The 12,981-nt window shown below is 37.5% G+C and overlaps 1 protein-coding gene across 1 annotated transcript in view; it reads left to right on the top strand.

Annotated features, from left to right (window-relative positions):
- arl15a (ADP-ribosylation factor-like 15a) overlaps positions 1 to 11,884 on the top strand; it is a 79,580-nt gene extending 67,696 nt beyond the window's left edge. The window contains exon 5 of the mRNA XM_058375083.1: positions 7,348 to 11,884. Coding sequence (XP_058231066.1) covers positions 7,348 to 7,500 — 153 coding nt within the window. The 3' untranslated portion in view covers positions 7,501 to 11,884. The remainder of the gene's footprint in view (positions 1 to 7,347) is intronic.
- The last annotated feature ends 1,097 nt before the right edge of the window (positions 11,885 to 12,981 follow it).

The following is a 12,981-nucleotide window of genomic DNA, read 5'->3' as shown; positions in this document are numbered from 1 at the left end:
CTACACATAACTTTCCTCAAAGTAAACCTTTTTTTCCCCAAAATATTTAATTAAAAACCTTGCATACTGACTTATAGTATAGAATAACAGGAGTACAAATAAGGAGAACACTCATATGACTGGGACAAGCACCCCATCCACAATGACCATGAGTCAAGGGTTGTACATCTGAGGCAAGCGCTCCACCCATTTGTCCAACACATTCCTGATCCCTGACAAGCCTTGCAGGTCCGGACTCATGGTTGTCAAGTCTGATTGTTGTTGATCGAGTGTTGAATATCTCCAGATACATGGTGGAATGGTTCATCCAGTTTCAGCTTGCTGAAGACTGAAAGCAGCTTCACCTTTGTATCTGTATAGAAGCTCACTGACGACTTCGCCTGCATGTCTTCCATATTTCTAGCTTCACTGACAATTCTTTCTTGGGCTGGTGGAATGAAGAACTGCAAAGTAGATAAAGTGTCAGACTCTGGCGTTAATGACATTTCATTTACTCTCCTCTCTGCCCTTAGATATGCTACTTATAGTGTTTTTCAACATAAATGCCTCCTCTCTTATCATCCTCCATGGGAGTCTTTTCAGCTTTATCTGAAGATATGTAAAATACATTTTGCTCCAAATTTGTCCATGTGCTATATTTCTTCCTCATTATCCTCCTGATTTCACTGCAACGATGCTGAGAACATCAAACCATTTCTTTGTTGAAGCAAAACTGTGATTGAAATGAACTGGAGCTGTATACTTTTATAGTCATAAACCCAAACCAGCTTCTCATGAAATAAAGTGCTTGTAGGCACTTTCATAAGTTTACCCACAATTGTAAAACAAGTAAAATGCACTACTCTGACAAATGCCTGTTTTCCCATGGGAACACTTTTGGATTGTATCGAGTCTCCCCTGGAGCGTTGCCACACTTTCCCATCCAAACACTATAGGTATATGTCTACTCACTGTTTCCTGTTCACTGTTTCAGGAGCCCCTGTAATTCCTTCTATACATGTGAATCAAAATTCAGAACAGAACCTATATAAAATGTGCAGCACCTGAACAAACATTTGTTTCACTACCTTTAAATGTGAAAAAGGGTCAGTTTGAAGCACAAATCCACCAGCTTGTATACAGATGTTTGAAAGTCTTTTTATTGCTCGGTTTTTAACATTTTCAAGGTCTGAAATGGGAATTTGTGAATAAACTACTTGCGAATGTTTGATTGGACAATATAACACTTGACCCACTGAGCCTGCTGTGCCAAATAGGTTCTATAATTGGATTTGACTGTAATATTAGGAGTTAGTTCTGTTGTGCAGTTCTCTATAATCTTTGCAATGGCATTCTGGCATGTGAATAGATATTTGGAATTTGTGAAAATTGCATTATATTATATTCCATTCTAAGATATATAGATTTTGCCTACAAATGCATTATGAGCTCATTAAAATAATATTCAGATATTACATTTTTATCTAGTTAAGCTAGCAAGGGTTTTAAAAACATTCAGGAACTTCTTAGACAACTTTTAGCACACGTTATTTCTTTAAACTCTCCTTTTCTGTTGGGCAGAAATATAACTGATATAAAGAAAAATAATCATAGAATTAACAAGAAAAATTATGCTAACTCGGGTATAAGCAATTGTTTGGGTGAGTGCTTGTGTCATTATAGTTGTTTATTTGTGAAAGAAATTGACTTGAATAACACACCCACCTATATCCTAATAAAGAGAATCCATTTTGTGGTTGAAAATAATCTTACAGACCCATTATTGTAGTGATAAAAAGGCATAATTTGAGGTGTAAATGTACTGAGACTAGGTGACAGCTCTCTCACAGACACAGACACTCAAATTACACTTGAATGCACGAAATCCTCTTTATAAAAGCTGTACAGCTCGTCCACTAATTCATAGCCTGCTTAATAAATGCCATTTTCTTCCTCACAAAATCAGTCTGAATGGCTGTTTGTGAAGGTATTATATGGCTAGTGCACACACATACTGTAACTGGTGAAAACATGACTAGGTGTATGAATATGTAAGAATTTTGGTTGTTCATATACAACCTTCAGAATATTTTCCAGTACCAAAGCACATATGCTACATATAAATTAGTAACCATTCTAGCTTTGTGTTTAGAAGATCTCACAAGCATTACTTCTATAGCCAGATGATGGTAGTAGAATTAGGACTTAGTTCAGTTAATGCTATGAAGCTTCGGAGAAACTTGACCCAACTTGTGCAGACTTGTTTAGTAAGGAATTGTTTAATACAGACGGCTGATTCTTCTCCTGCTCTAATTCTCTGCTCTATCAACATTCATGTACTGGAACCTCAGAGCCTCTGTTTTCAATTTACTGAAAACCGTCTACATTCTCTCTCCCTCTCCTTCCTTCCTTCCTGTGTCTTTCTCCCATTTTTTTTTTTTTTTTTGTCCAAAATGTTGTCAAGTATAGCACGCGAACAGCACTAACACATTGTCAAGGAGGCACAGTTCACTTTTCAAAAGAACCTTGAATTTAAGTCGATGTTCCCAAGCTTGGGAGTTAAAGGAGCTTAGGAAATATTCAGTAGAGGCTCGTAAGGTATTCTGTGTGTGCTGAGGCCCACATTTCTGCACCTCTGTCCAATAGATAATCTGTTGGTGCTGCGATAATAAAAAGTTAAAAGGAACTTGGGATTGCAAAGGTTCCCGACAGACCCAAAACCCAGGGCCCCACTGGGTAGCTTGCTGTATTGCCAGCCAGCACCACTATACAAGCTTTAACTATTAAAGAAGCAGGCAGTCGATCCAGAGAAGGTGCTTCTGCACTGGTTCCTGACTGTGTCGGAGCAGGCAGGCTTCCAGCTCAACCGATTCAAATAGCCCAGGTGTTTGCTGTCAGGAAACCCTTGGCAGCTCCTAATAAATCGAGTTACTGTAAATGCATAATATGGCTAGACAAACAAATCTCCCCTGTGCACCTCTGCAAGCCACTGAGAGGTCACTACTGTGCTAGAAGCACACACTACTCAATGACCCAACTGTTTATTTATGGATTGACAAAGATGAGCATCACTGACTTGGGTTTTGGCTATGTTCACCATATGCAGACATCTGTGTGATCAATATCTGGAAATATATTTACCTTCGGATTTAGTAAAGCTGCTTCCACGCATGTGGTCGCTGCACAGTGGGTTTTTTTGCTGTTTGGTTTCAAGGACTAATACAGAGTGTTCTCGTGTGCTCATCTTTTCCTGGCAGGGTCACACTACCTGACACACTCTTAATTTTTTTTTTTGCTCTATTCTTTCAACCATGCTTATGGTGTGACCTCAGTTGTATTTAAAGAGCCAGCAAAACCTGTTAGCAGTCAGTGGATTTTCAAGTCATTTGATCTTGTCAAAAGAGAGAGAGAGAGAAAAGATAAATGAAAACCTTAGGGGTTGTAAAAAATAAAGAAAGAGAGGTCAAAATCCTCACTGTCCAAATGGGAATATCTTCAGGACATCTTTTATGCACATTTGAAGCCCCTGCCAATATGGAAAGTACATTATCACAGTCCGTAGACCTTAAGTGCAATAGCATTGTTCTGAAGACTTGGAAGGGCCTCTATGAGCATCCCTGTGCCTCCTGAATTAGATTTATGGTGCCCTGGAGGTTGGTTCTGATCTGGCACTGGTCAGCCAGCTTTGAGCTGAGAGTGAGTGGTGAGACAGATCTCTTTGAACCATTTCTAAGTCTACCATCAGAGCAATGAGGACAGTAAATCTTTAGCCAGGATAAATCTTCAGCCTAAAGTCTTCATTTACTGCCCACCAAGACCTTGGCAAGACTCCAGCACAGCACAAGGGTTTATTGATCTTGGCTATGACTGCTTGTTCTCCTCGTAGGGATATTAGGAACCTACCTGAGGATGCGGGAATTTTTAGATCCTCTATTTACTTGATCTTTTTCTTCCTGTCTCTAACACTGCTTCTAGTGCTGCTATTCACCTTGAGCTGTGGTGTTAATGTCACATGCTGCTTGTACTCAATTAACGGGTAAAAAGGGCATTCATTTCAATCAACTTTGTGAAAATTCATGTGCCTGCCGCTCAAGTAAGTCCGTAGCTCTCCGTCTCGGTGGTTCATAAGCTACGTTTCCAATCATTTTTCTTCTCTTTAAGGTATGTGATTTAAAATTCAGACTACTGCTAAGCACACGAAAAGAGACACTTTAGGCGTAGAGGAAATGAACAAGACCAGCTCAGTTTCATGGTAAGTGCGTCTGGTGTTATTGATTCACATTCTTTTACAGTGCATGCCATTTCACAGGTCACTGATATCTTTGGGGGTGTAGCTTGTCAGCTTTACTAATTGATTGTCTCTGATATCTGAGCATGGTGGTCTCTTTTACACAGAAAGTGCTTTTCGCCAGTGGACTTGCATGTGTCCAATAACAAGTGCAGAAGCTGGGGTGTGGATGAACATACAACCATTACAAGCACATCTTATTTCTGGAGTTTGAAAAACCCTCCATACATTTGAAAGACTGCTGCAAATGACGATCAAATATTATTTTAAGTCAGGTTAAAATGTGGTCCCTTTAACTTGATAGATTGTTTTTACCACAGGATCAACGAGCAAATAATAATAATAATAATAAGGGTTTAGTTTTAATAAGAGGCAGAAATTGTTTTTTTTTTTTTTTTTTTTTCATCTGGCAATGGTGTTAACCCAGTGTGGTCACGCAAACTTTCATAATACTCAAAAACAGTAACATGAACCCGGTATTGCTCACTTAAGTCTGACATGTTCTACAACATGAACTCCTGGCTGTTTGTCTGGGCAGGTAACCAGGTCTTCGAACCTGTATGGAATTTCACAGTTGCACCCATGAGATTATCCTTCGTCAAGAGTGGATTTCGACAAAGCGTGCATGCCTGCAGTCAAGTGTTTCAGTGGTTAATATGTTGTAATGGTGTGGATGCAATTCACAGTTTGCGTGAGTTCAGGATCAGTAGGTCAAGTAGGATTTACTGTAGCTCTCTTGGCCAGATGGCTCTGCTGGGATCGTAGTGTGGTTACTGGCAACTAGCCCACTAGTGCAGTCTTGCTTCATGCAACGGCCATCCCATACCAGGCCTGATGGACTACATCACAGATAAAGCATGGGTGCTTAGGTTCAAGTAAGTAATAATAAGCAATAAGTGTTTGAAACTGATAATTATTTGCATTTATACCATTGTTTTCAGCTAATTTAAGGAAACTTTGGCAAACAGGATGGATTCTTTGGACTTTATTCTGTTGACACATGCTGATCCTGCCTGGCTCACATCATAGACAATGAGATGTAATAGCAATATATACATGTCAAAGAGCAGCTGGACATATTCAGTATCTTTGCTATATCTTTCTAGTGAATTGGGAATACCTTAAGAAATGCCTCTAATCAGCTGTATCATCCATCTGCATCAGCTGGCTGACTATAACAAGGCATCCATGCATAGGTGAAGTGGATTTCTCCAGGTTGTTTTCTTTAAACTGGAAAGTCCTTCACATACGCTTTAAAAGACATGCCTACATTGAAGGAAGACTATTCAGCATCTAGACTAGATGAAGCTGTTGAAGTTCAGATCTTCGTTCAGCTACTCGATATCTATTTTTCTTCTCCAAATCTAGACACAATTTGTAATGTAAGAAATTCACTGTTGCATTCTGTACACCCATTCTACAATGTTTACATTAGTGCAGTGAGGGAACATTGGTTTGAAAAGGATGTATCCCCCACAAGCCAGCCTGCAACAGACAGAGAGACTGTCAGGAAGAGCAGACGAAGTGCCTCAGTGTCGGTCTGAGGCGGCTCCTGTTACCAGGATGGATTTGTTAACACTGTTTGGGTCAGCCAGGCCCCAGGGCTCACGCCCGCTGAAGTGACTTAATCTGTCATTAAACTTATGTTACACTACGATCAAGCCACAGCTCGATGTGCCATAAAGACTCTCCAAGAAGAAAGATGAGACGCAATCTTCTGACTTGTTGCGATTGGCCATCATAGTAGAGGCAGAAAGACTCTCAGTATAGCATGTACACATATCTCCCTTAACTAGAAAATACAGAGCAAAAGAATTTATACAGCACATGGAGTTTTATTATTTTTTTTAAATTATTTTTATTTACACACACTACCTGTGTGTGTTTATGATTTCTTATGACTGATGATTATTTAATAGTCAGCCTAAAGAATGAACTGATGAGTAGGTCCCTGAAAGCAGACTGATGAAATCAATGCCTCAGTTTATTTCCAGGCATACAGCTAATTCATTTTCAATATAAACAGCGATAAACTTTATGTGGATCTTACAATGTGATAAACAGTGAAACCCATCTGTTAGACTTCCTTGCCCTTATCTTTGAACAATCAAGAGGAACACTGTTTTAGCAGGTTATCTAATTTACTTGAGGAAATCTGATGCTACTTTTTAAAGCAGGTAACTGATAAGATTCATCAGCTAATTTAAAACAGGTGGTTTTACCTCATGTCACGTCATTCATTCATTCTTTTATTTATGGATTCAGTCAGTCATCTTCAGTAAGTGCTTAATCCTGATCAGGGTCATGGTGGATCTGCAGCCCATCCCAGTAATCATGTCATATAAAATAATGTTGAATTTGCTATGACTAGGAATGGTTTGGAAATGTTATTTCTTGTCATAAGCCATTTAGTGGCCTTTATTAATATTTATAATCTGTAAAGTGATTGAAGACTCGCATGGATTCTTATTGTTAAATAACCAAATGGCTCTTGCACATTCTTTGGCGCAGTGGACCAAAATATCTTTGTATAATTGAAAATGTTCTGTATAACAGATGGCTTTGGTTTATTCTCAGTGTAATGAAGTGTTGACATATAAAAGTAAATTATGTGTAAAATACCGTCCTAACACGAGATCCTTGTAATCATACGTTACCATATTAACCAAACGGGTTAATTCCTTGCATACAAGAGGTCGGTAACCTTGGCATTATAGCTGTCTGCATTTACATCTTCGACATTCTTAATGGTTTCCTGTTCCAGCTGTTTTTCCCCTTTCTCTTAAGAAGTGAAGATTATTTATAGAACATGAAAAAAAATTGGGGATGTGTAATAAAGTCAACACTTTTCCATTCTCCAGTTTCAGGCTTCTGTCATTTCCATTTCAATTCTCCTGGAAAAGATTTTTTTTTCCTAAGGCTGCCAGACATGGCATACTGAGCAAGACCAAACATGTCCCCAAATAAATTGTCATAGAGATAATGCTTTGGTTGATGCTATTTTTGACAGAGCAGACTTAAGCTACATGCCATTATTAAAACACAGCCATGACTGAATGAGTGTATCTCATTTCTTCCAGATAAAGAAGTATTTGGAATTGGAGCCACCGGCAAGAGGGAAGAGATGGATCCTTGAGGGCAGCTCAATAAACAACATGGAGGCTGTGAGGTTGAGCTTCAGGCAGCTCATCAGCCTTTTGGAAGAGAAGGAGCTGCAAAGCGTCAGGATATGATTCGGGACACAAGAAGAAAACCAAAAAACGAAACAATTGTCCATATAGACAAAACAATGAGGGAGTGCTGTTCATCTGAAGGAGATGTTTTATTTTGTTTTACCTCTCCTTCAAAAGATGTTGTTCTTTATCACTGGACAGAAAAGACATTGACCCTTAAACACAGTCATCGCAAACTTGAGGTCCGGGATCAGATGTTTTCATAAAAAAATTAATCAAGAAGAGATTTTTGTCAGTAGCCAAGCAAATTTCTATCAAATCAATAGGTGTATATGTACATGTATAGTGTCTTTTAATGTAAAACTTTAAGGTACAGCAATTTAATACTCTATAACATGTTTTGTTGTTTAAAAGTAAAGCATTTTTTGTATTTCCAAATATTATTTTTGTCACCTGATTTATGCATATAGGAGAGTACATTAAGTCGTGTCACTGCACCTCTGTGTTCATCGTTAGTATTTTATATGTAATTATAATAATCTCTTCCCTTAAGATGTTTATATACAGGCGTCTTTGGTGATACTGTTAATTTTGCTGTTTCCTGAGATGACACACCCCTTTACTAGGGAATGCCTGGGCTGTTTCAGGTTTGGTCTGGAATACAAACTCTATCAATCAGTGGCTACAACAGCTGCATTTGACAAGTCCCTGTCCACTAGTCTAATGCCTTCCAACTGTCTATGCGGACCCCTCCCCGTCTGCCACCTCGTTTCCTGGCCCGCCACTTTCTGAGCACCCTAACCCGATGCTTCCCAACAGTATTATCCGAATCACTCTCTGTAAATTTAGATTACTGTCTCTCTCCGAAGTGTGATATTTTATGTCTCACAGGTGTCTCTTTAAAAGATCTACATCAGAGTTGTTCCTCATATGAGCACAGGCATGTTAAACACTGCGCTAATAACAGCTCTAACCATGTCATGTTTATGTAAGACATTTACATTTGCGATTCTTCTTTCAGCCTGAATGAAAGTTCAGCTGATAAAATACGGCTAACTGATAAAACATTCACCACATCGTTTCGTTTTTTTTCCACGGATATCTTTTTGTGCGTGTCAGATTTATTTGTCGGTTTCAGTAAAAAAAACCCCCGCCATTTTTAACAAAATTTAAAGATGTACACTACTAGGAAATATTTTGCAAATTTTAATTAGAAGGAAAAAGCCTAACGAAAACTATTACAGAACTCTACAGCAGTCACTACTGCTTTCCTTTAATATTGTGTAACCCGTTTATCATCAATAATAATCTTACATTTCTTAAAGAAAATAAACCTCTAAGCCATTTTCCATTTTGGAAATCTATGCTTCTCATCACCTTCCCATCTAAACTGACTGTACCCAAATTTCCTAGACCTTGCATAGATAAGAACCCAACCTCCTGATCTACACTACCTCCACTGCATCTTTTTTTTCTTCTTCTTCTTCTTTCCCTCCCTTTTCAAATTGCCCATGTTGCTTTAATACAATGTGTGTCACACAGGTTGCCCTAGCGACTCTTTGATCCAGTTTTCCGCCCTCCCCTACGTCTGTGGCTGACGTGCCTCTCCAGTCTGCTGCCTGAGAAAGACCTGTGCCCCTTTCCCTCTTTCGCTCTCTCTTTCGGTCTGCTTCCCTTTGGTCACGCCGAAAGAGCCCACCCTCAAAGCGGAGGAGGTGCATCGAGACAGCCTCAACCTGCTGGAGAGAACACACGAGGGCCCTTCTCTTCCCCTGGTGAGGCACAGTGTGACCATGTAAACAGGATCGTGAGACCCTTGCACCATCATTTCATTTTCTCGCAATCTGTATTTACGTTATTTTTGTTAACATTACGAATTGTAGTTATATCTACAGATTTTATGAAAAATTTGGTGGGGAAGAATTTATCGATACTATATGTCCATATATTCTGGAAATCATTGTAGAAGAGATACCAGGTGACAAAATATTAAAATCCGGCTTCAAAAATATTCAAGAACTAATATATAACACCAAACCTACATCTGAATTTTAACCAACTTCAACCTGTGGTCTTGTCGTGTAAACTGGCTATGCACCCGATTTAATAACATCCATCGAATATGAGGGTGAGATAATATGTAAAATATCTACTCAGTGTTATTATCCACACTGGGGATTATCATTAAAACACCCTTCATGATGAGCACCACTTGCTTTAACTGTATTTGCATTTCATTTTATCGCTGGCACCAGCTTTGTCTAGACAGAACTTATTTTTAGAAGTCACTTTGCATTTGAATTCAGCAGCACCAGCGCAGTGATTTTTCTCTCATTAGGACCTTTGGAAATAAGGGATAGGCATTTCTCTTTGATGCCAATTTAAAGACTTGGGCTCTTTTCCCAGTTGTGTTTACCCAAAGGCAAGGTTACCCCCCTCCCAAATGAGGCTATCTGAAATGGTAATGCATGACTCTTGAGGGAATCTTTCTTTGTTTACAAAAAAAACAAAAATGGCAAAAGAAATGGTGGATGTTTTTGCTCTCCCTCCTTCCATCAGTGCTGTAATCCCCAGCTTTCACAACCTGTTGATGGGACTCACCCCTGTGGAAATGCAACAGATGTTCCCCTGACATCCATCTGGTCCTTGTGATCCTTTCTCTTCCCTTTTTTTTTTTTTTTTTTTTTGAGCGACATCCTGTTCTTTTCCATCTTTTTCTGTTTACAGTTTCCTATGATGCTTGGCCTTGTTGAGTATCTGATCCTTTATACAGTGAGTGTCCTTTGAATCACAGGATTAAAAATAAGCAATCAAGACCTTCTCACCCGAGCCGATCTTGACAAGATGTTTTCGAACAAAAGCCAACCAGTAAGCCGTTGTTTGTGTTCACATATTTTTGTTGTGATGCATGGGGGTGTATTTACACGTGACCGAGGTTCATTTAAATCCGTTTGCCTAAGCATGCCAGGGTTCCTCAGCATGGCACCCCCCTCCGGGTAAACCAAACAACATTTGGGAGGTATCTGCTGCAGGGGGAGGCACTGATAAGGTGAATGTAAACTTTAAGCACTAATGTATTAAAACTGTAGCTACACACTAGTTGTTTCCAGGATCTATTGTATGGATCTCATACACATCACAACACCTTAAGCCCTACTAGGCCCAGTGCCTCAATGTAGAATAATCGCGATATATATATCTATATATATGGTAACGTATATGACCTGAATGATCATACAATCGATACTGTAAGTAGCGTATCTTATTTATGGAATATTATTTATGGAAGTTTTACACTACATCAGCACCATGTCCAAGCGAATTGCTGATAAATAGTTTTGATAATAGTTATGAATTAATAGTCATTAAAAATCTATAAATACAAAAAAAAACAAACATCCAATTTGCCATGAGTTACACGCACTTAAGTGCAATTTATTCATGTCAGTTATTCATCCTTTATCTCTATCAACTCTTTCATTTTATTTGCTGGATTTTTTTTTTAGACTTTGTGTATTTAATGTATTTTATGTATTTAATTTAATAGCTAATGCCACTGTTTCATTTTGCACAGCTATTTCAGCTTCATCTTAGTTTATTTTATCTCATTTTTATTGTTATCCGATTTATTTCATTGTATTATATTCTATTTTCATTTTTTTTTAAATGACCTTACTCTATAGAATTACATTTTTAATAAAAGGTACAGTCGTAAATTTGTACGATAAGTTGTATGATTGTGTATGTGATGAATACAATTTGAATTAGAATGTTGAGTATTTTCTGAAATTCATCACACCACCACATTCTCAAGCACGCTCATGCAACCGGTTGCAGAAGTTTGTGCCTGGTTCTGCGGCTGCTTTGTAGATTTTCAGTCTCTCTTCCTGTCTCTCTTTTCCCCTCAACATGCGACATGATGATGGAGATGTGCATCCCAGGTGGCCTCCTCATCAAAACACAAGAGATTCGACTTCTTATTTCGAGCAAACATCACTCACTCTCTTTGTTTGCCAAAGGAAAATATGCGGCAGGCATTTGTCCCGAGAGAATTGATCTTCCCGTGTCACCTACCAAAAACCGGTCTTTGCCTCCTGCCGTCACAGAAAGCTATCAGTCAAGAGGGTGTGAGTGTGAGGTCTGTTGAAAAAGACTGTCCAGTAGTGGTCATTACTGCCATTGTATATCACTAACGCATGCTGAAAGATGCTCTAATGACTTTGCTCTAAGCTGATATCCAGACACAGTGGAAAATATTGTACGGCGCTTTCCGTGTCATATTTTCCAAAAGTCTTCCAAAAGTGATTGAACGTTTCGGACTGTATTCCTCTTAAAAAGTGTGACCTCTGTCTACTTTGCCTTGTGTACATATTTTACACTTTCCATTCTTCTTCCTAACATCCTTGTTTAAGGTTGTAGTGATAACAGTTTATGTGAAGTGACTTTTGAGTTAAGCACTAATGAGAAGAACAAATGCATGTCACAGGGTTATTATTAACTGCTGTAATTAAAGTGTTGAAATGTATTTAAAAAAGTCTTTGAATAAGAGGAATTCTTCAGTGTTATACGTTTTCCTAGGAATACTGACTCTATTGCAATAGTAACAAAATTTTTTATTAATTTAATGACACCTTTTGTACATTTAAAATGAAACTCAGTGCGAAGAGTTAAGTATAATAATAGAGAAAACTTAATACTATTATAAAGTAAATAAATAAGGTAAATTATTTATTTTTAAAAATTCCCCCAAAGTAGCTAAAATAAAACAGAAAAAAAAAACTTATAAAAAAGTGTGTAGAAAGCACAATAATTAAAATAAAAATAATAATGTAAAAGTGATAAAAATATCAGTGAATCTAAGGTAAAATAAAATAAATACAAAATAAATGCTAAACTAAAAACATGTTTTAACCAACAAAAGTGATCAGAAATATGACATCATGTAAAATACAACGAATAAAAAATACAATGTTTTTTAAATGCTAAATTAAAAAGGATATACTTCTGTATAATGAACATAAACATACAATATATTATTATGAATTTCTGAATATACTTTAACACTTCCACAAAGTAACTTAAATGTATTGTGCTTGTATTATTATTATTATTTTTAATCACATGAATTTGTTCCCAATCTTTTCAAAACAAAACAAATCTACATTTTTCTACAAAAAAAGAAAAGAAAAATCTTGCAAAATATTAAAGCATTACAGCGCACTTCGAAGTATTTGTTGATGATGCCTCATCTCTTACATAGTACAGTGTAATATAATTAGTGTAATGTAAGAGAATTTATGCCAGTTTGGTGGTCTTGATATTGATATTGATATTGACTTACTGTCATATACATATATATATATATATATATATATATATATATATATATATATATATATATATATACATATATATATATATATATATTAAAATGTTTGATTTACAGAAATTCTTAGCACATGCTTAAGACTTTCTCAGTACCGTACATGCGAATGCACCTACCAGTTCCAGTACCAGTACAAGTCCTACATGAATATTTTG

This window comes from Hemibagrus wyckioides, linkage group LG22 (genome assembly GCF_019097595.1).
Source record: "Hemibagrus wyckioides isolate EC202008001 linkage group LG22, SWU_Hwy_1.0, whole genome shotgun sequence".
Taxonomy (NCBI): domain Eukaryota; kingdom Metazoa; phylum Chordata; class Actinopteri; order Siluriformes; family Bagridae; genus Hemibagrus; species Hemibagrus wyckioides.
Note: the sequence above shows the minus strand (reverse complement) of the source record. Positions and strands in the feature narration are given on the sequence as shown.